We start from the raw sequence: 22,989 nt of genomic DNA, 5'->3' as shown, positions 1-22,989 counted from the left end.
AGACCATCTGGTCTAAACCACCCCCCAATCCTATTTACAGAAGGGGAAACGGAGGTCTGAAGCAACGCAGCGCAGGCCTGGCCAAGGACCTGTCACTGTCACACCACCACCGATACCTGTCTTCCAGCCACAACCGACCTTGTGACAGATTCTACTGAACCCTGGCTGCCCCCACGAGGGTATGTCAGTATATGTAACCGGCCGCCACATGGCATCTTTTTTCTACCTAATGGCACAAGAAAAATACTTCGCATTTTAAATGGTGCTTTTCACTTTTGTTCAGGCTGCCTCCAAGTTCATAGTTCTCTCATTTTACCTTCACCACTCATTATCTTTTATTTACAAATAAGAACGGTTGAGGCACACACTTAGGTGACTGGCCTGGGATCCCTGGGCAAGTGAGGAGCAGCTGAGGCTAGAATCTGGGCTGCTGACAACCCAGTCGAAAGCAGTTGTGCGCTCAAGTGCATGCAATGTCCTAGGCGAAAGGCTCTAACGCAGCCCAAGGCACCTCCGCGGCAGGAGGCTAGTGCAAGGGTCCTCACAGCAGGGAGTCACAGGACTTGGGCATCTGGTACTTTGAAAAGGGCGGGTCTTGAGCTTTCGTGAAGAGCGCCAGGGCACCGTGGGGGAATGATAAGTGGGGAAAACTGAGAATCGGCTCGACTGGTCAAAGGACACGAATCCTGGCATGCTGGGGGCCCATCAGAAACTTTACAAAGATAAAAGTTAAGGGTGCTGTTCTGAAAGCCGAAAATGACAAGCAAAAGTATTCAAGTTCCTCGGCCTCTTCTGGGGGAGTTGGGGGCTAAAAGAGAAGACCTTTTTAAGAAGACGTTAGGCAGTCCTGTAGGCTGGATGCAAACTTTCAAAAGCGGTTGGTTTAAAAGGCCTTGTGTCCATTAACTGGGAGGGGACCAAGCAAAATGGGAGTCTCTTATGGAGAAGGTGAAACGGGGGCTAATGCCAGGTGGGCGGAATCAAAGCTCTTGAGGGAGACAAGCTGCAGTGAGGCTTCTCAGGCAGCCTGGGGGCAGCCACGGTTGATAGCCGTTGGGGCCGTTGGGAGCCGGGCCCTGGCGCCCCGCCCTCTCTTCTCCCCTACACCACCCCCCTACCCTGCACCTCCCACCACCCTTGTAGTCCCCTGCGCGTGCGCGCGAAGACACCGGTTGCCAAACATTGCATCATCCCCGCCCCCCTTTCCTCCCCTCCCCCTCCAGCTCTCCCCTCCGCGCGCGCGCATGACTCACTCACCTCCTCCGCGAAGCCTCGTGACCCAAAGCCACTTCCGGGTCCAACACAACGTCTACCCCCAAGCCGGAGGGAGCCATGGGGGCGGGGCCGCGGGAGCTTCTGAGTGGCGGATGTAAGGGATGAGGCGGGGTCGGCGCCGGCGTGCCGCGCCCTGATTGGTAAGCTTCTGGATCCGCCCCTGAGAGGAGGGCAAGGCCTTATTAAAAGATCGGCGCTCCCAGCTACCGAGGTCAGAGGCTTGAGTCTAAGGCATAGAGCATATCATGTTGAAGATGAGCGGGTGGCAGCAGCAAAGCCAAAATCAGAGCCGGAACCTGAGGAGAGAGGCGAGTACTGATCCCTTATCTACCCTTTACCTTCCGAAATTCGGGAACACCAGTTGTCCCCTCCGAGTCAGGCATTTGTTTTTAGGATGTGGCCCCACCCCCTCCTCGATGAAATTAGTGACAGTCCGAGGGAGGGATGGGGAGAATCCTTTATTCGGGAGTGGTGCTTGCAGACCTCTCTTCCTTCGGACAATAGCGTCACCCCACCCCTGCCCGGAGCGTGGGCCCTGCTCTGTGCTCTTGGTCGAAGGGGTCTGGATAAACCTCGGGAGATTTATTTTATGTTGCTGACCCCCGGCCTCTTTAGGCCTGTACGGTGGGAGGCGAGGCAGCAGGACACTCCCCCACGCTAAGACGCCTGGATGACCATGGCTCACGCCTCTGCCACCGCCTTACGGTCAGCGGCACTACCCCTACCCCACCCCCAATCCTTCTCAGCCCCAGCGTCTCAGGGCCAGAGTGGCCACGTCGGTAGCCGGCGCTCCTGGATCCTCCACAGCATAGCCATTCCGCGCCCTAACAGAAAATTGAACCTTAAGGAAACTGACTCAAGGCTTTTGGGAGGAGGGGTACGGATGGACAACAGGGATTGGAGATAGGTTTTCACATTCCCCCGGAAGTCTCTGGGCCTCCCGCACAAGAGAGCATCCTGGACCTCTTAAGTGTGGGAAGCCATTTGGGACCTCTCCAGTATACTGTCTTTCCCCTGAGATTGGTCCCTGCCTCTTTCCCTCTGTCCTGTCTCCATACTAATCTCTGTGTAACCATTGCATCAGGCCAGCCCCCTGTTTGGCTCTGCAGCCCTCTGGCCTGGGGCTCCACTGCTGATGAAAGCTGCAGCCCACACACTGGAAGGCAAGGAGGGTTCCCCAGGGAGGACAGCCCTGAAGAGAAACACTCTGGGTGATATTGCACCTCCAGTCCCCAGGGACAGGCAGCTACTGCTCTGCCTCTGGGCTTCCTCCTCCCTTCCCTGTGAGAGACTGGGAAGAATTTATCCATTCATTCCTAACAAATATTTAACACATACCTGCTAAATGCCATGCATTTTTGGGGCCCAGATATATCCGTGAACAAGAAAAAAAAATCTCTGCTCTCACAGAGCTGATATTTCAGTGGGAAAAGGCATACCACAAACATATGTTAAGTGCCATGGAGAAAACTAAAGCATGGAAAAGTAGAGAATGCTCAGGGTGGGGGGGTTAGTTTTACATTGGGTGGTTAGGGATTCTCTCACTGAAGTGACTTCTAAATGTAAGATCTAAAAAGAGGCAAGGCAGTAAGCCAGGCAAATATGTGGAAGGAAGAGCTTTCCAGAAGAACAGCAAGAACAGAGGTCCTAAGGTGGGAGCATGCAGTCTCTTTGTGGGACAGGAAGCCAGTTTGGCTGGACTAGAGTGAGCAAGAGGGAGAGTGGCCAATGAGAAATCCAGGGCAGGGAAGGAACAGATGGTATGGGCCTTTTTAGCCATTTTAAAGACCTTCGCCTTTCATATTCATGAAATTGGAAGTCATTGGAGGGTTTTGAGCAGGATGACAGCACCTGGTTTAAGTTTTAAAGGGCTCACTCTGGCTGCCTATAGTGAACAGACTTGGGGAGGGGTAGCAAGGACAGAAACTGGGAGACCTGCAGTAATCCAAGAGATGACAGTAACTTGGTCTGGATTGGAAACAATGGAGTTGGTGAGAAATATTTAGATTCCGGGATTTTGAACAATGAGTTAAAAATTTTTGCTGGTGGTTTGAATTGTGGGGTGTGAGAGAGGAATCAAGGACGATTCTGAGGTTTTTGGTTTAAGCAAGTAGAGATGCCATTTACTGAGATGGGGAAGACCATGGAAGGGAAAGGTGAGCAGGGATTTGTCTTTGGACATATAAAAGTCTGAGATGCCTTTTAGACATCCAAAAGGAGATTCAGGTAAGCAGTTAAATAGCACAGTTGGAGATCTCATTAGAGGTCCAGACTGGAAATGTGCATTTGGAGGATGTCAGTGTGGGAATGGAATTAGGAGAATACCACTTGATTTGTTCCTTACCCTGGCAGGTTTGAATTTAGAGAAAGTAGAGTTGGCCGTGACTTTTCTATTATGTAATCAGGACTACTAATGTCAGCAACTAAAAATAAAGGCTGTCTTCTGTCCTTGGAAATGGCTGCAGGGACCATTGACTGTACCCTGTAAGACAGGAAATGAGGAAACACCAATAGGAGGCTGGAGATAAAAGAAGCTACCTGTCTCCCTTCCAAAAAATGACTAACATCTGTCTTTGATCCCTACAGTGTTCCAGAAGGAAGTGTATCTTCATACATCACCATACCTGAGAGCAGGTAAACTTAACCAACCTTTCCCAAAACCAATTCTTAAGAGGTGCTGCTTAGGGTCACTGTACTGGGAGTCCTAACAAGTTATGAAAGCACCTAAAGAAGACAGGAGAGGAGGGTTTGAATCTGAGCAAACTTTTGCTGACAGGCTAAATCCATCATCCTGGCCTTCCCCTAACTAGGTGACCAAATCACTATTCTTAGAGCATGTCCTAATTGAAAGCTGGCTGAGTGAGCAGTCAGTCCCAACAAAGATAATTGGTTTGTCTTACCAAACCTCAGTCCCCATCAAGGTTAGACTCACCCAAAGGACTCCTCACACAGGAGGAGAAAGGAACACAGATGGTCTGATAATTACCCCTGGAAACTACCAACAAGTTCCCCCAGGGAGGCGGAGGACTTTTACTAGGATCGCCTAAGAATGTATATTCCAGACCCTTGCTTCTTCATATGCTAGGCAAAAGCAAGGAAGGAACGTTAGTATAGACCAATTGGAAAACTTTTTAAAGGGCCAAACAGTAAATATTTCGAATGTCGAGGTCTCCACGGTCGTAACATGAAAACAGCCGTAAGCAATATGTAAATAAATGGATGTAGTTATGTTCCAATAAATCTTTATCTGCAAACAGGTAGCAGGCCAGTTTGCCATCCTGGGGTATAGACTGTTTAACTGCTTTGTGGAGCTTATTCCACTCCTACGCCTGACCTCCACATCCTGAGTATGTACTTTTCCAGAGCCTGATCAAACTGCAGAGATGGCAGCCGAGTCATTGCCTTTTTCCTTCGGGACACTGTCCAGCTGGGAGCTGGAAGCCTGGTATGAGGACCTGCAGGAGGTGCTGTCCTCAGATGAAAATGGGGCTACCTATGTTTCACCCCCTGGAAACGAGGTGAGAATGCTAGGCCTGAAGCTGGAGGGTGGTGGGAGGGTCTTGCCCTTCCCTTCTTAACTAATATCTAACTAATATTAATTCTACCTTTCCTCATTCCCTTGAAGGAAGAATCAAAAACTTTTACCACTCTTGACCCTGCCTCTCTGGCTTGGCTAACTGAGGAGCCAGGACCAGCAGAGGTCACGAACACCTCCCAGAGCCCTCACTCTCCTGATTCCATTCAGAGCTCCCTGGCTCAGGAGGAAGAAGAGGAAGACCAAGAAAGACCCAGGAAGCGGAAACAGAGTGGCCAGTCCCTAGCTGGAGCTGGAAAGCAACGCATGAAGGAGAAAGAACAAGAGAATGAGAGAAAAGTGGCACAGCTAGCTGAAGAGAATGAACGGCTCAAGCAGGAAATCGAACGCCTGACCAGGGAAGTGGAGGCGACTCGCCGAGCTCTGATTGACCGAATGGTTAATCTGCACAAAGCGTGAACGGTTGGAACCGTCACTTCCCCCCTCGGGCTATTACCTACCTTTCGTGGAAGTGGCTGCTGACCATCTTCTCATCAGTGCCAAATGATGTGACCCTCGACCCCATCTATTCAGTAGGGGGAAAGCTTGGGGTAGACAACAGGAAAGGGTCTCAGCATGTATATAGAGATTGTACATTTATTTATTACTGTCCATATCCATTAAAGTGACTTCCTATGAGCCACGCTCTCACTTTCACTTTTTCTTCTTGCCTTTAGGGGTTTCGAGGGGTTTCCCCTCAGCTAGAGCCAACTGTTTCTTCAGATCCAAGAGTTTAGCCACCTCTGCGGCAACCTGGTTCTTGTCTGCTTTTTGTGCTTTTAGTTCTCGCACAATGTTGCCCTAAAAGGAGAGCAGGTGAGGAAAGAACAACAGTGAGACCAGAAGGAACCTATTTAGGATTCAGCTTGTCCAGTCTCCCACAGTTTAGGCTGCGTACCTGTTTGGTCACTTCATCTGTCAGCATTTGTATCTGCTGTGGTCCAGCTGTTGCCATAGCCTCTACAACTGCTGGCTTGGGGGGTGCTTTTGCCTAGAGAACAACAACAAAGTTATCGCCTGCTCAATAAATATCCCTCGACCTCAAGCTTTACAGAACATCTCGGAGGAATGGGATTACCTTTAACTCCAAGGACTCTTCCAGCTAAGACAGGAAAGAAAAACTATAAGTAAGGAAGCAGCAGGGTCAAAAGGTGGAAAGAGTAATGAGTGAGGACTACTCAGGGACAAGGAGAGGACACCGTGGCTCTTGCTGGGTGACAGCACAGTCTTTAGCTTTCTCACCTGGCCCCCGCCAAAGCGCTGCCTCAAACTTTCAATCTGGTCATTTTCCAATTTTTGGAATAAGGGACTGACCTGTGAAGAGAGGTACATAATCATTCACTGATTACGTATAAATGCTACCAGATTACAGAGAGGGCCTCTCTAATCCGTCACTGATACTCAAGAGCTCTAAATGTTACAGAAGAAACAAATGAGCATATACCTGCTGATTTCAATAAAGAATCCAGAAAAAGCACTGCCATTCACTAGGAAAGCCCAAAATATTAATAAAGCCCAAGACTATTTAAACTCTTTAAGGATGCCAGATTGACACAAGCGTGTACGGGTGAACTTACTTTATCCCTCCGGTTAGCATTATGGAGACCAGGTGACCATGGTGTTTCTTCAAACATCTAGTCTACATGGACTGTATACCAATTAGTTTTACATGCCAGGTACTGGGTTCTGGCACGAAGAACAATGATGGTATGTGGGCTACAGATAACATGGAGCTCGTGAGCTGATACTTTATATCAGAAACAAGCCTGAGTATGGAGTGGGGAGGAGTGGGGAGGGGGTTCAGAGAACAGCTGTAAGAGGCCTATGTCCAAAGTTCTCTGACCCCTCCCCAAAGGCTGCATAGCAAAGGCAGGGGTTTTAAGAGGCTGGCTTCTCCAGCCCTGAGGGACCTACCGTGCCAATCTGGTGTCCTGCTGGTAAGGTACATAGGAAGTTTGTGAGGAGGATGCTGCAAGCTGGAGCTGGAAGCTGCAGCTGGGCCTGGATGGTGGCACTAACCGTGGGCATGTAAGGCTGGAGCATGACGGACAGCAAGGCAGCTATATTCACCGCCAAGCCTGTCACTGTCCCCGCCCGCTGCCTGGGGAAGAGATATTAGTCAGAATTTCCAGAAGGACCCAGCCTACCCCCCACGTTATTCCACAAACTTACCTGTCAGCCTCGCTGCCTTTAATCCGCTTCCAAGGCTCATTCACCTGAATGTATTGGTTGCCATGGCGAGAGATGGTGAGGATACTGCGTAAGGCCTCCCGGATCCTGGGAAGGGAGGAGGCAAACTGAAGTGGAAAGTCCCAGAGGGGCCAGTATGGGGCTCTCAACATGCCAGCAGATTACTGAGATGAGGCGGAGGTGCAGGTTACTTACCGAACCTTCTCTAGCAGCTGGTGATAGTGCTGGAGCTCCAGAGTGACATGGGCCAGCAGGCGCCGATCATCAGGAGTAAGCACCATCTCGGGGACACAGCCCCCAAAAAACTTAGACACAAACATTCCAGCTCTTCATGGGAGTAAGGAAGAGAAAAGGAATTACTGCCCAATGTCCTTATAGAAATTTGACCTGATTTTCATAATTCTCCATTCTCTCAGAATTGACACCTCCTGGCAGCCCTCAAGGCAAAGCTTAAAAATTCATTCCTTGGGGCATCTGGGTGGCTCAGTCGGTTAGGCGTCCATCTCTTGATTTCGGCTCGGACCATGATCTCACAGTTTGGAGACTGAGCTCCGCTTGGGGCTCTGAGCTCATTGTGGAACCTGCTTAAGATTCTCTCTCTCCTTCTGCCCCTCGCCCCCCTCAAAAAAAGAAAAAAAAAATTTCTTGTTCTCTCTCTCCCCTAAGTATAAGAACCTGATAAAGTCAAGCAACCTCATTTTATTTTTAAGAAATCAATACTCAGAATAACCAAGTTGAAATCTGTTACTTGCTATCCAATACTCTAGTAGAGACTATCTGTGAAGTGCAGTTAACAACCAAATCTGAAAGGATGGGTAGCCACAGAGTATACTTCTTTAGATTGCGGAATAGCTGAGACAGAGACCAAGCATGGAATGTGAGCCTAAAGTAACAAAAACATCTCCTACTCCTACCCTAAGATAACCCCCTTCTTTAGCCAAATTTTTCCAATGGTCTGTAAGTACACTTTTTTGCTGGGAGAAAACATATTTCCAATGTCTCCTACTGAGTGCAGCAGAGCTAGCCAGCGCCGCACCCCCCCCCCCCAGCTCATCTGCTGACTCTGACCCCCCCCCCCCCCCACTGACTCCCACCTGTTGATGAAGTTGCCCAGGTTGTTAAGCAGTTCAGAATTATTCTTGAGCAACATGTCTGTCCAGGAGAAGGCACTGTCCTGGCCCTCAGGCCGAATGTATAGCAGATAGAAGCGCCAGATGTCAGCAGGGATCCCTGTGTCCTGGGCCATGTCACCAAACACTCCTACACCCCGGCTCTTGGAGAATTTCCCATCCTCGTAATTCAGGTACTCTGGACAGAGGAGAATGAGAACCATCTGTTCAAATCACACCTTTCCCTCTCTGACCCACTAACTCTTCTCTCCTCTCCCTCAACCTCAATTGTGAATGACTAGTAACACTTCTCCTTGAGTAGCTGGCCTGCACAGAACTTGGAGATCTCTTCCTCTCCATTCTACTTTTTCCTCTTCGCTTCTACCCATTACAAAATTTTAGCTTCACACTTCTGCTTTCTTCTGGGTTGAGTTCTCATGTTCTAATTATTCCTATTTCATCTCAACTCCTAACTCAAGATCTAGAACCTCTCCAAGATCTTCTTCCAAATACTGCCTCAGCCCTCATTCCCTAGGAACTTCCCCATCTTCAGTTTTCCAGGGTACCTGTAGCAATGAGGTGGTTGACCAAGGTATAGTTGTCCTCAGCTCCTAAGGCTGAACAAGGAAAGACTAAGCCGTGGAAGGGAACATTGTCTTTGGCCATGAACTGATAAAGGTTCACCTACAAAATACAGTTGGGAGACAAAGCTCCTGAGACCGTCTTCAAAGGCCCAAGAAAGACCAGGTACCCAATTCTAACCACCTCAACACACATATGCACACACCCTCCCCATAGACAGGCTAACCAAGAGCTGCTCACTTGTTCTGGGTTCTTCCACCATCTCTCCCACTGGTCTGTATAATTGGCTGTGATGGACACATAGCCAATAGTGGCATCAAACCAGACATAGAATACCTGAAAGGCCAGGAGGAGAGAGATACAATAGGATGAACGAACACTGGAAAACTTCACTAACCCAGTCTCTGACTGAAGCAAGACATAATCAACAGTCTATTCTGCTAGTCCAGGGTCTCAACCCCAAGGCAGAATAATATGACATGTGAACAAAGCATAGGGTTTTTACCTTGTCCTCAAAACCTTCTAAGGGTACAGGGGTTCCCCATTTGAGGTCTCGGGTTATGCAGCGGGGCTTGAGGCCATCTCGAAGCCAAGAACGAATGATGAATCGGGCATTGGGTGTCCAGTCACTGCCAGGCAATGTCTTCCCCAACCATTCCTCCAGTCGTTTTTCCAGCTGAGATGGCAGAGAAAGTCAGAGGGCTGATTTAGGACAGTCTCATACATGGTTTGCATGAAGATAAACAGGTACGACCTCCCTGGAGTAGTCTGGCATTATACATAATTAAAAGACTCGTGACTGTGACATAGCAATTCCACTGCTAGGAATTATTTCAATAGAAATACTCACACATAAGCGTATAGATACGTATATAAAGAAGTACACTGTTCATCATAGCAAAAAAAATTGAAACTCCCACGGTTCAGTAGAGTTATGGAAATATGATATATCAATACAATGAAATACTTGCAAGGCCATTAAAGAGGGAGTTAGATCCGCATGTACTGACGTGTAAAGACCTCTGAGATATATTAAATGAAGCAAACTGCAGAACAACAATATACAATCCTATCATAATAAAAATAAGTAACAACACACAGAAGCTCAGACAAAATTTTGAAGTAAAATATGTATCAGTGCTTTATTCTCAGATGGAATTATGGAGAACACACCTAGTTTTGTACCGTATTTCTACCTGAAATTTTAGAAATAAGCTTATTTCACTTTTGTAAGCAGAAAAACAGATAAATCTGTTGGAAGGGATGGTTTATGTGATTTTCCCACATAAATACCATAGCTTCTGAAGCCTGACGACACAGTCTATTGGTGAGGCTATGGGGAAATAGGCACACACTTTGCTGGCAGGAAGGCAGAATGGAACGATTTTGTGTATACTCCCACAGACTGCTTATAAGCTGCAAGAGGGGAAATGTTAATTGTACAATGGAGACACTGAATAACACCTTGACCAGACAAAATCAACATCACCAATGAGGGGGAGATGGCTATCAGGTGCCTCTGGAAAGGACACGATATCATTTATATAGTATTAGAACTGAGGACGCAGAACCTGAATTTATTTCATTATGGCAAAATAGCCAAATCCAAAATGAGGAATAGTCTACTTGGGGTAGGGAGGTGATCAGAGACTGCAGTCTTAAAAACTGTTAATGTCATAAAAGACAAAGGCTGAGGAACTGTTTCAGATAAAAGGAAACCAAAGAGAGAGAAAAACTAAATGGAATACATGATCCTGAACTAGATTTCATACTAAAGAAAAAATTATGCTGTAAAGGATATTATTGGGAAAACTGACAAAACTGAAATATGGATGGGAGATCCATAGCTTGAGGGAAAGGCCCACTTACCTTAGGCAGGTCCAGGAACAGGTGCTGAGAGGATTTCACCACAGGGCACGACCGGCAGACTTTACACTGAGGCTTCTGTGAAGGGAAATTGAAGGGAAGGCGTGACGCAAGGTGGGATAATCAGGATCCGGACCACAGGCCCGGGGGAGCTGTGCAGGCAAGGCGTGAGGCACAAAGGGATGAGCTCCCCAGTCTGCCATCTCACTTAGCTCCATGCTTACTTGGCCTTCTGAGAAATTGAAGACTCAAGTCTACACAGCATAACATTGGTTACTGAGAGTTTCACGACTCTGTCCTATCACTCCAAAGAACAGGAAAAAACAGGGGCGACTGCCTGGCTCGGTCAGCAGAGCACACAACTCTTGATCTCAAGGTTGTGAATTCAAGCCCCACGGTGGGTGTAGAGATTACTTAAAAATAAAATCTAGGGGTGCCTGGGTGGCTCAGTCGGTTGAGCGTCCGACTTTGGCTCAGGTCGTGATCTCACGGTTCGTGAGTTTGAGACCTGTGTCGGGCTCTGTGCTGACAGCTCAAGGCCTGGAGCCTGCTTCAGAGTCTGTGTCTGCCCCTCCCCTGCTCACACGCTGTCTCTCTCTCAAAAATAAATAAAGATTAAAAAAAAATTAAAAATCAACCAATCAATAAGATCTTTAATAAATAAATAAATAAGGAAAAAGCATTCTCTGAGCACAGGCTAGGTAGAGAGCACTGCACTGTATGCAGCTGTGCGAGGGAAAGAAGGGACACAGATACACAGTTCCTCTCCCTGAGGAAGTTACAATCAAGTTAGGGAGTGCGGACCTTTCCAAAGCAAAATGTCAAGAAATACTTACTTTCGTGGCACAAACTAACCATGCAAACACTGGTGAGTGATGATTAGAGGACTAAACAGTCAGGTGGGGCTAATCAATGAAAGCTTCCTAGTGAGGTTAGAACTGAGCTTTCGACTCTTTTCTTGTCTGAGTACACTCCACGCCCAACGTGGGGCCTGAACTCGTGACCCTGAGACTTTGCATGCTCTACCAACTGAGCCAGCTAGGCATCCCGATCTGGGCTTCTAAAGGTGAGCCATTAGAACTCTCTCAGGACCTCTGTCCTGAGCTCTACACGCCTATCTGCAGCCACCTACCTACCCCTTCTACATGGGTGTCTAACAGGCACCGCAAACTGAACCCAACAGTCTCACTGCCCTCCACCGGAACTCCTGCCCTTCAACCAAGCCTGCCCACGTTTGTAGATGGCACTACTGTCTACCCAAGCTGCTCAAGCCAAAAACTTCCAAGTCATCGTTTCCTTGACTTCCCCTCACCCGGAATTCATCTATCCAGTACAGTCTACCTCCAAAACCTATCTCGAATCCTTTTTTTCTCCCCATTTCTGCTGTTACTAACCTAAACCAACCTACCAGCATCCCATTTCTGAGTTACCATTCTGGCCTCCAAACCGGTCTCCCCACTTTCTCTCTTGCTTCCCTCCCATCCATTTTCCACGGAGCAGCCTACCATTCAGCTCCCACATGGCTTACCAGGCCCTGGTAATCTGGTCACCGCTGACCTCTCTGACCCCCCCTTAATCCCCCTTCCCTGTCACTGTGCTACAGCTACACTGGCCTTCTCCATTCTGCCTTTTCAGCTGCTTGCTGCCTTGTGCCTTTGCATTTCCTGCTCGTTCTGCCTGGAACACTCTCAACCCCTCATCGCCCAGCTTGCTCCTTCTCATTCTTCAGTTAAACTCTCAGTTCAGGAGGATTACCTCCTCTGAGAGGTCTTCCCCGATCACCTGGCTAAAATCTTTACCCAGAGGCCACTGTCACATCCTCCTGGCAGTTTATCGTGTACATACATTCTTGTCCTTAGGGCTGGTCTCCTCCCTGCACTACACAAAGATCTGTCTTACTCAGTGCTACATCCCCAGCAGTTCCCAGCGACCACCCTATCACAAGAGCTCAAAACACAGGGGTTGTATAAATAAATGAATAAACTAACACATGAGTAAACGTGGAGAAAAGAACACGTGTTTACAGAAGAGAGAAAGAACTAAACACATGCAGATCAGGTGATCTGAAGCAGGAACAAAGGTAGGGAAGCATACACTCATCCTGTCTCTTCCCTAGCACAATGCTCAGCATGTAGTAAATGCTCAGTAAACGTCCAATGAACCAAACAATGAGTTGGGGCAAAAAGAGACACCGACAAAAGGTCCTGAATGCTAAAATAAAAATCCTGAATGGGACAAGCCTGGGAGTCCCTGAATAACACAGACTGTCTCCCCTTCTGGGCTTCCATGAGACCCTCCTCTCACCTTGAGCTCAATGGCATTGATGAGCTTGCCACACTTGTCACACTGGTCACCTCGGGCCTCTTCATAGCCACAGAAGGGACATACACCTTCCACAAAGCGGTCAGCCAGGAAGCGGGCGCAGTGCTCACACCGCAGCTGCTCCACAGTATCTTGGAACACAAAACCTCGGGTCAACAACCGCTGGAAGATGTCCTGAGTGATTCTGGCAAAGTGAATCAGGGACAGGGGAGGGCCGGATCAGAGGAAGTCAGAGGAAGTGGTGCACCCCTCCCTCCTGTCACTGCATCCAGGCCCCAAATCAGTCCCAGTGCCGAAGAAATCAGGCAGAAGGCCCCTCAAGGCCAAGGCCATCTAGTCAATTTCAGGGAGTTTTACTGGATGAGCCCAGACCCCTCATATATCCCTTACTCCCCACACAGTCCCTTCCCTCAACACTTCAGAACTTATGTTTGTCAAATATAAACTTAACAGTTTTGTGCTCTTTGCTAACAAAAATCTCTAAAAGGATAGGACTATACTCTTTTTCAACATGTCCTGAAGTGAAAATTAATCAGTCCAACTGCTAAACTGCTGAACACTATTAAGCTATCGACCTGTCTACTATACAGTTTTTGTAAGGATGCGTGTCAGGCAGAGGAAGAATGAGTATATTTGCTATAAACCAACATAGGAGTGGAAGGGAAGGTCCTAAAACTCAACAGCAGCCAGGGAAGAGCAGTGAGGCGGCAGAGGGAAGGCAGAAACTTCCTTTAAGCCTAAGTTCTATCTCTTCCCATCCTTGGCTGCTTCTTCAGCCCCTGGTCAGGCCTCTTCAACCACTGAATCCCCACGCTTGGGATACATTTCAGGGCAATATTCAGATCCTAAGTTTGAGAGGGATGCCTAAATAGCACTTCCGGTTCCTTCAGTCTCCAGGATATTTTCATTGCCCCCAGCCCCAGTATCCACCTTCTATTTCTGCCTGATTAGAGGAAACCTACTTGGTCTGCTGTGGAGTGGTGGTACGACCAAAAATATCAAATGAGATATTAAACCAGCGATAGATGTTGGCATGGATGGCGTGGTACTTGTCACAGATCTCCTGGGGGGTCAGGCCCTCCTCCATAGCCTTGGTCTCTGTTGCTGTACCGTACTCATCTGTCCCACACAGATAGAGGGTGTTCCACTGGCGGAGGCGGGAGTACCTGGAAGAGGATATGGGGATTACAGGGGCCCCGTCCCAGACCCTCCCATGTCCCCAGGATCCTCTCTACTCTTGAGGCATTCTATTCGCTTGGGGCCACTGCTCCCTTAGGAGGTCCCTTCCCCTGCAGCTGGCTCCACCTGGCAAAGACATCAGCACTGAGCACGCAACCAATGATGTTTCCAAGGTGGGGGACATTGTTGACGTAAGGGAGGGCACTGGTGATGAGCACATTCCTTTCCCCAGCCACAGGCAACCTAGTAGGGAAGGAGGAAAAGAACAGTTCATGGGGGAGAAGCAAGGGTCAAGAGGGACCAACAGGGCACAGAACACCCACACGGATCTGTTCTATTGTCACAGACTCAGGTACATCTGAAGTCTTCCCCACATGAACCCACAGCATCATGAATTCCCCCAAAAGCCACAAGACCCCCTACAGTTGCAAGTGTAGGGCCCTGCCACAGTGAGCAAGCCCAGGTACTGCTCTTAAGGAGCTGCATTCCACACTGACCTCTGTCCGCCTTTACTATCATAACTGCTTCTTTTCCAGCCGCTCATTCTCAGGCTCCAACTTCCTGGGTATCGACAAAACTTTCTCTGGCTCTGTCAACCACTACACCCCCCAGACTTCAACGCTACCCAAGCATCCCTTCTCAGCACTGTCCTGTCCTCTCCTACCCAGGTGTCATGGAAGCATTACCTCCAGTCACTGTCTGAAATGCTCACAGCCTGCCACCCCATCTTCATGTCTTCCCAAGTTCTCCCATACCCCCTACTCTCCCGTCCCTAACTCATGTCAGTTATTTCCTTGCGGCCCTACTCAAATCAGCAGGCATCAGCTACTGCCTTCATAGCCACCCTCCCCCTACACGATTTCAGGTGCATGCTTAGTCGTGGCACGTAATCTGCTGTCCGAAGTCATTCAATCCACTCCTCTCTATGCTTCATCACCTGATAGCTCAGCTGCACACATTCGGTACCCACCCCCCCTCCTTGGCACTGACCCCTCACCAGGGCTCCTTTCACCTTTCCAACCATTCTCAACCTATATTCCCTGGCTCCCACTTTTACCATGTCCTTCAACTTTGGGCGTCCTGAGAACTCAGGATTCCCACGGTTTCTTTCCTGTTTTTTTTTTTTTTTTTAAGTAGGCTCCACGTCCAACATGGGGCTTGAACTCACGACCCCGAGATCAAGAGTTGAACACTCTACTGAGCATTGAACGCTCTGACTGAGCCAGCCAGGCGCCCCTTGGATTCCCATGGTTTCCACTATTAACAAAGACTCAAATGATTCCTCTGGTTAACCTCACCCTTTCTTCCCAGCTGATATACACATCCAATTAGATGTTGCAACTACTTCCCAGAAAGTTTTATAGCTCATTTCCTTAAAAAAAAAAACAAAACCCTGATTTCTCTTGCAGTCATTGACTTTGCTCCCTGTAACTGCATACCATAATTTTCTCTGAAATCCCACTTAGAAATCAACTCCTTCGGGGAAGCCTTCCTTCAAGACAACCACCTTCCGCCCAGTCATCTTTGTATCCCAAGCCCCTAAGCACTATAAACACACTGTGTGCTGCTCCTCATTGTGTCAGTGTGACTTCTCTCTCATTATGAGTGTGCTTACTACTGTAGCAAACATAAAGGTGAGTATGTCTGGGGCTCTACCCTCAGGGGGGTTGCATTCTATTATGTAACTGGTGACTGGTTACATTCTCTTATGTAACTGGTAACTGGATCAGTGCAGCGAGAGGTACAAAGTGCCAAAGGAAAAGATGAACATTAAAGAGGCCAGCAAAGGGGACCTGGCAAATAGATATTGGCTCTATCAGTAATCTCCCTTTAAGAAACCAAGCCCCACTCGGGGTGCCTAGGTGGCTCTGCCGGTTAAGCATCCGACTTCAGCTCAGGTCACGATCTTGTGGTCCGTGAGTTGAAGCTCCGCATCGGGCTCTGTGCTGACAGCTCGGAGCCTGGAGCCTGCTTCAGATTCTGTGTCTCCCTCTCTCTCTACCCCTCTCCCACTCATGCTCTGTCTCTCCCTCTCTCTCCAAAATAAACATAAAAAAAAAAAAAAAAAGTAAGAAAGAAACCAAGCCCCACTCATCTGTGCCTACTCACACAGGATTCTGCTGTGGCCGAAGTGGGGGTAAGCTTCCCAGGCCCTTCTCCCAAGCAGTTACAGCCATGGCAATCTCCTCCTCAGACAGAGTAGCCAGTTCTTCCTCCTGTAAAGAGTGGATACAATCCCTCACCAGGTGAGGGGGCCCAAGGACTAAAGAAACTCCTTCCTTGCTCTCCAACAAAGGAAAGAGTTAATAATGGCCACGCTCAAAGTCCCTCTCCAAGCCACCTCCACCCCCAAGTACTGAAGCTCTGTGGGGACCCCACTGCTCTGTTTCAAACCTCAGGCTCATTGCTGACAGCCCTCCCCTCAAAGGAGCTAGGGAGGGGCTGCTTTTGGAGGTAGGGCCGGAGGGCCAGGACACCCTGCTGCTTCAGCACAGTCTCTGCAGCTCTCTGACATGGCTCCTGAGAACTCAGTGTCTGGAACCAGCTGTGCAGGGCACCCAACTCTTCTGTGGAGAAGGGAGAAAAAAAGGGAATCAATCAGCAAGACCCGGAATGGAGAGGCAAGAGTGGACCTCCTCCCTCTCTTCAGGAAGTTTCTCCAGTTATCTTCCCCAGTTCCCTCAGCCACCTTTCTGCTATGGCTGCCCTGTCAAGCTATGCCTCAAAGCGGATCCTCAATATTTTATTGCCCATTCTGTACTCCCTACACCAACCTCCTGGGTTGGGGCTGGGCGTGAGGTGATATGCACAGTTCTCACCAGGGAGGTAGGCTGGGTCTTGAAGTAATGGGTATAGCGCTCCCCACAAAACAATGTCAGCTAGAGATTCCGTCTCCTTTGTCGAGAAAAGAAAAAGGTCCACAGGTAAAATACTCAGTTTCTTCGCAATGTATACAATAACGTCTAACATTCCCTAAGCGCTTTGTGACTACGCATCAAGCACTCTGTTAAGCACTTTAAGTTACCTCACTTAATCATCACAATAATCCAATGAGGTGGCTACTAACATTACCCCATTTCAAAGATGAGGAAAAACTGAGGATTAGAGAGTCTGGTGATTTTTCAAGGTTACACTGCTAACAAGGGGCAGTGCTGGGTTTTGCACTCTGGATATAGCCTTCCTTCTTAATTCTTTTATCATACAGCTTTCCCTGATCCCTGTCCCAAAGCCCAGCTCACCCCAGCCAGGAAAGGACAGCTCCGACGACTCAAGCTGTGGTCAATGTGTGTCAGGGCTCTCCGGACTGGGCCAAGAACATCTTCCCCCTTCTTGCCTTGGACCACTAAATAGTACAGGGCAGCAGACAAGGCTGGCTAAAATGTGGGAGACGCAGGTCAGGATGGCTATGCAGAGCAAGGGCCTGCCTGCCACCCCCCATATCTCAGTCCCACCTGCAGTTCCGTAGCTTCCCACTCCAGCCACTGGTTGGTGAGGTCATCTTGCTCCCAGCCAGATAACAAAAAGAAGTATCTGCTCAGAGAGAGCGACAGAAGGTAGAACTAGAAAGGCCCATCTGTCCAGCCCATTTCTCACCCCACAGTGAAACAGTGGTGGCAAATAAAGTCACACAGGGGACAGTAAGCCCTGACTTTATTCAGCCACCTTCCTGCCTTAAGGACCGATACTGACCGGCAGATTGCACTAGTGGAGAAGAGGTAGTTGCCACTATCCAGTTGTAAAACAGGGACCTTAGGCCGGGTCAGGAACGGGACCACACACTCTGATGCAGAAGAGAAAAATGAGTGAAAAAAACAAGGAAAAGAAAAAAAAAAAAAAACTCCGTCAACTTAGATGGACAACTTCGCATTGTTCAGGGAAAAGGGGGGAAAAGACACTGGAAAGTTTTCTGGATAGGACCACTGAAAGGGGGTGGGTCCTGAATGAGCTGGACAGACTAGCAGGTGTTCAGCTGGGACCGCCAGCTGGAGGCAACAGATGGGCATTGCAGAGGGGTGGTGGTATTGGGACAGTGCTGCAGCCAAACACTGGAACAACGGACAGTAACTGAGAATGATCTAAGAGAAGAGCGGGAGAACAAAATTAAGAGAACTGGGAAAACTGACAAGAGAACCGCTATTAAGAGTCGCCCAAACAGATGGCTGGGAAGAGGTAAAACGAAGGAGTCCATGTGTTTGTTGTCTGCGTATTTTAGGAGAGGAGAGCAAGGTCTCCTAAAAATGACAAAGGGGTGCCTGGGGGGTTGTGATGAATAACTAGAGAGGATGTGGGGGATGGGAGATGTCTGATAGGTGCGGGAGAAAGTTGGAATGGGGTAGAGGTTCACTTGAGTGACGCTGGGAACTGGGAGATGAAGGGGGGAGACTAGAGGTGAGGAAAGGGGTATACTGAAAATAATCGAGGGAAGCGACTAATGAAAGACGTGACTGGGAGAAGAGGAGTGGGCTGACCGAGGATAATGGGGGAGGAGGTTGACGGGAGTGCGTGGTGGGGGATGGAGGTTTGGGAAGACAACTGATGGATGGGTGTTGGGTGTGTTTCGGTTCCGCCCCCCTCATCCACCGCCCACCAGCACCAGCCAGTCCGACTACCTTCGGGGCCTACGGTGCTGATAAGCAGCTCCTCTCTGCCCTGGGCCCTGCCCGCGGCGGCCAGCACGGGTAAGCTCCCCGGGGCGCCCTCGCTCACGAACAGTCTCATTTCGCCGTGAATCCCACGCTGATGCAACCGGAACCGGCCTCCGGCCTGCGGGTTGATAGTCCACCGCGACGCACGCCGGGAAATGAAGTTCTGAACCGAGGCATTCCCTGCACGCCGCTCACAGAAAGTAAACTACTTCTCCCATCATGCCACACCAGGAAACAGGAAAACAATATCAGAGAGATGGGGAGGCCGCAGAGGCTGTGCTAGAGTGGTACTTTTTTGGTGCGAGAGCGGGAGGGGTAGTTTACGAGTGGAGTCCAATGTGCTTTGATCCTCTACGGCAGCCGGAAGGCGGTGACGGAAGCCAAGGCCGCTTCTAGTCTTGCTGAAGTGGCGTCGTGACAGCGGCCACCAGCAAAGGCCGACTCTCGATTTGGGTTCGCAAGAAACGGAGTTATCCAGATGAGAGGATGAACTTACTTTAGTGACCCAATGGAAATGAATGTAGATATCCTATTAACAAAAGAGAACGTGACTATTAAACAGTGATTTACTACCGGTCTGCAGCTAATTTACAGGTAGACAGTTTCACTGAAGGTGAGGGAGCGTATGTAGGGAAAAGGTCAGATTGAAGGGAAGTAAGAAGGCTAAGAGTTTGGCAATAAGTATATGCTTTAGGAGGAAGTGCATATCAGTAATTGAGAAAGGGATACTTCTTAACTCGTTTCTCCATCCCTTTAAGAATTATTACTACCTGGGGTGCCTGGCTGGCTCAATCGAAGAGCATATGACTGTTGATCTCGAGGTCATGAGGTCCAGCCCCACCTTGGGTGTAGAGATTACTTAAATAAACTTAAAAAAAGAATAATTAATACCTAATGGCACTTTTGAGTTAGGCACTGTTCTAACAACTTTATGTGCATATATATATATATATATATATATATATATATATATATATAAAAATTCTTAAAAATCCTATGGAGGTTCTAGACATTTTGAAGCTAGGCCCTGCAGCTTCTCCTCAGGCTTCTTGGAACGCTCTGGTAGCTCAGAGCAGCCACATAAGAAGTCTCACCACCTCGCCATGCTGAAGAAGTTTCATGTTGACACTCTGGCTGACAGTTCCAGCTTTCCCGTCATCCCCATCAAGGTGTAAGATATGCAAGAGAAGCTCTCCAGACCAATCCACCTGCCTGCTGAATATCACTAAATGACCCTAGCTAATGCCACATGGGATAGAATAGCTGCCCAGCTGAGCCCTGTCCAAATTTCTTTCCCATAAAATGTGAGCTATAAGAAAGTGGTTACTTAACAAAATACAAACAATGAGCTCGGTTCTCTCATTCTTGTTTTACAGATGGGAAAACCGAGGCACAGAGAAGTTACTTTATGCCAGGCACTATACAAGGCATTGAAGGTACAATTATCAAAACAGATACAGGCTTCTGCCTTAGCAGAGCTCACAGACTTCCTCGGAAGTCAGAAAAGTATCTTTAAAGTTTCATGAAAGTCAGGGCGCCTGGCTGACTCAGTTGGAAGAGCAGGCAACTGTTGATCTCAGGGTCATGGGTTCAAGCCCCACATTGAGTGCAGCGATTACTTACATAAATAAATAAGTAAACTTAAAAAAAAATTAAAGTTTCATGAAAATCATAAGGGGGCATGTAAAACTTGCTGTGGGAGCTCCTAGTTAGGGCCTCTACCCAATTCTAAGTGGTTGAGAGAGGGCTTCTTGTGCAAGTGACCTTTCAGCTGAGATCAGAATGATAAGTAAAAGCCAGTAAAGATTGGTGGGATTGGAGACGAAGTGTTTCAGGCAGAGGGAAAAAAATATATCCACAGGACCAGAGACCTCAGTGCACTTCAGGAATGTGAGGAATTAGTGTATGGCGAGAGTTTAGAGTTTGTGGTAGGGAGCATGAAAAGGTTGGGCTCAAGGGAGAAAGTCTCTGTAAACCGTACTGTAACATCTGCACCTTACTCTGAGGACAATGAGAAGCCTTCAAAAGGTTAAGTCAGGGGAGTAGCAGGGCATTTTTGTGCTTTAGAAAGGTCACTCTGGCTGCTGGGCCAGGAATGGACTGGAGGTGGGCAGGACTATATGCAAAGAGACCATTAGGAGGTTCTATTATCCAGGCGAAAGAGGATGATAGTTGTAGAGGTTAAAGGAAGTAGGTAGATTGAAAAGATTTAGTAATCAGTTAAATATGAGTAGTGAGAAAAGAGAAATGAAGCTTGGCTGCCAGGTTTCTGGCATGGATCAATTGGGTACACCCTGTATGTGCTGCTACAGCTGATAGTATTTTTATCATAGTGATTATCACACTGTATTTTGTTATGAGAAGGCAGGAGCCATATTGGTCATCTTAAATGACAATGCCTAGCACACAGTTCCTGCCTAGCACGGGTGGCAGTAAGCATCCGATATTTATTGAACTTAAATTTAACTGAATAGTGGTGCTGGAGGAGAAACAGGTTTGGCCGGGGGCCGGGGGCCGGGGTGGGGGTGGGGAGGGGAGCTGACAAGTTCAATTTAGAACATACTATGTTTGGGGGCGCCTGGGTGGCTCAGTCGGTTAAGCCTCCGACTTCAGCTCAGGTCACGATCTCGCGGTCCGTGAGTTCGAGACCCGCGTCGGGCTCTGGGCTGATGGCTCAGAGCCCGGAGCCTGCTTCCGATTCTGTGTCTCCCTCTCTCTCTGCCCTCCCCCATTCATGCTCTGTCTCTCTCTGTCTCAAAAACAAATAAACATTAAAAAAAAATTAAAAAAAAAAGAACATACTATGTTTGTACTACTTTGAGCATTGTGAAATATCCAAATGGAGTTTTTCAGTGGACCATGGATTAAACTGGAGTTCCACAGAAAGATCCGGACTGGAGATAGGGTGCTCACCAGCACATGGAGGTGATTGAAGCTGGGGAGAGAATAAGACCACATAGAGTGTGTAGAGAGTGCAAAGGGCATAAGATCTTAGGCAGAACTCTGGGGTTTAAGGAACAACCAAAGTCGTTCCTTATGCAACAGAGAAGGAACTGCTAAGAAGGTAAGGACACCAGAAGTGTTTGTAGGAGAAAATAGTCGATTGTGTTGGCTGCTACTAAGATGTCAAGCAACATAAGGACCGCAGCGTCCCTGTAAAGTCAGGGGGGACCCTAGTGAGGAAGAACCTTGCAAAGGTGAGGGAGTGAGAGGAGAGAAATGGTGACCCCATATGTAGGTAATTCTTCCAAGAAGTTTGACTGTCAAGGCGCCTGGATGGCTCAGTCGGTTAAGCGTCCGACTTTGGCTCAGGTCGTGATCTCACAGTTCGTGGGTTCAAGCCCATATCAGGCTCCACACTGACAATGTGGAACCTACTTGGGATTCTCTCTCCCTCTCTCTCTCTGCCCCTCCTCCACTTGAACTTTCTCTCTCTCTCTTTCTCTCAAAAATAAAAAAAAAATGAAATAATTAAAAAAAAAGTTTGTAAAGAGGGTGGTAACTGAAGAGTACAGTAAAGGGAGATTCATCCAAACCTCCATCTAAAGGAGGCCATCTAAAGATGGCTGAGACTTGAATACGTTTAAAAGCTAAGGGGAAAGAGTCAATAAAGAGGGAGAGGATAAAGTGCAGGAAAGACGGCAGAAAAGATAGAAGAGGATGAGACTGGAACACTTAGAAAACACCGGATGAATGAATGACGAATAAATGGGATGAAGTTGATCACTATTTTGGAGGTGGGAAGGAATAGTTGAGGGGTAGGGTTCTCCGCATTTTGAAAGTGGAGCGAACTAAGGAGGAAGATATCACTGAGGCCCAATCCCAGTCCTGGGAACCAGCCCTCAGATCGCGTGTCAGGGGAGGAGAGTTGGCTCTCTGATGTCACCAAGGGGGAGGTGTACTCCCTACCCACCTCTCCAAAGCCAAACAGCCTCACATTGTGCAGTGGGGAAACTGAAAGAACGGGAAAATAAGAGTGGTTAGGTAAGGAGAAAGCCTCAGCATGTGTTTTAAAGCTCTGGCAACTGACAGAAGTCCATTCCCACCTTCCACCGAGGAAAAGCGGACAGCAGTGCCCCCTTCCTCCCTCCCCCCAAATGCTATTGTAGCACCTTGTGACCTTGTCCACAGGCCTTGATTCAACTGTAGCAAATTTATTGTCATTAGTTAAGATCTGTCTGTAAGCTCCAAGAGGGCCAGGGCTGTGTCTGTCTTCCTCTCTCTTATCTCCAGTGCCTGACACTGT

General features: G+C 48.3%; 2 protein-coding genes across 2 annotated transcripts; one reads left to right on the top strand and one right to left on the bottom strand.

Moving 5' to 3' along the window:
- The first annotated feature begins 1,482 nt into the window (after positions 1–1,482).
- On the top strand, positions 1,483–5,488 carry DDIT3 (DNA damage inducible transcript 3). Its single transcript, XM_047065552.1, has 4 exons — positions 1,483–1,583; positions 3,862–3,909; positions 4,639–4,793; positions 4,901–5,488. The coding sequence occupies exons 3-4, from the start codon at positions 4,659–4,661 to the stop codon at positions 5,267–5,269; spliced, it is 504 nt and encodes a 167-aa protein (XP_046921508.1). The 5' UTR covers positions 1,483–1,583; positions 3,862–3,909; positions 4,639–4,658; the 3' UTR covers positions 5,270–5,488.
- Positions 5,429–19,153, bottom strand: MARS1 (methionyl-tRNA synthetase 1). Its single transcript, XM_047065551.1, has 21 exons — positions 18,708–19,153; positions 17,788–17,878; positions 17,550–17,628; positions 17,337–17,471; positions 16,917–16,992; positions 16,492–16,664; positions 16,207–16,313; positions 14,224–14,340; positions 13,881–14,084; positions 12,901–13,102; positions 10,600–10,674; positions 9,236–9,406; positions 8,971–9,066; positions 8,715–8,832; positions 8,134–8,347; positions 7,235–7,366; positions 7,022–7,126; positions 6,764–6,950; positions 6,092–6,163; positions 5,748–5,840; positions 5,429–5,650 (listed from the first exon to the last, which is right to left on the bottom strand). The coding sequence occupies exons 1-21, from the start codon at positions 18,814–18,816 to the stop codon at positions 5,504–5,506; spliced, it is 2,703 nt and encodes a 900-aa protein (XP_046921507.1). The 5' UTR covers positions 18,817–19,153; the 3' UTR covers positions 5,429–5,503.
- Between the last annotated feature and the right edge of the window lie 3,836 nt (positions 19,154–22,989).

This window comes from Lynx rufus, unplaced genomic scaffold (assembly GCF_022079265.1).
Source record: "Lynx rufus isolate CCGP_SWC_20201006 ecotype Redwood Valley unplaced genomic scaffold, mLynRuf1.p SCAF_7, whole genome shotgun sequence".
Lineage (NCBI taxonomy): Eukaryota > Metazoa > Chordata > Mammalia > Carnivora > Felidae > Lynx > Lynx rufus.
The sequence above is the reverse complement of the archived record's forward strand: the minus strand, read 5'-3'. Positions and strand labels throughout refer to the sequence as shown.

Bases quoted from the DNA above. Each gene is read 5' to 3' on its own strand.
- MARS1 (XM_047065551.1), bottom strand. From the start codon at position 18,816: ATGAGACTGTTCGTGAGCGAGGGCGCCCCGGGGAGCTTACCCGTGCTG. The intron at 16,314-16,491 runs GTTTGAAACAGA...CACTCTTTACAG, and splicing joins CTGTCAGCAATGAGCCTGAG to GAGGAAGAACTGGCTACTCT. The intron at 6,951-7,021 runs GTAAGTTTGTGG...TCTCTTCCCCAG, and splicing joins AAAGGCAGCGAGGCTGACAG to GCAGCGGGCGGGGACAGTGA.
- DDIT3 (XM_047065552.1), top strand. From the start codon at position 4,659: ATGGCAGCCGAGTCATTGCCTTTTTCCTTCGGGACACTGTCCAGCTGG. The intron at 4,794-4,900 runs GTGAGAATGCTA...ATTCCCTTGAAG, and splicing joins TTTCACCCCCTGGAAACGAG to GAAGAATCAAAAACTTTTAC.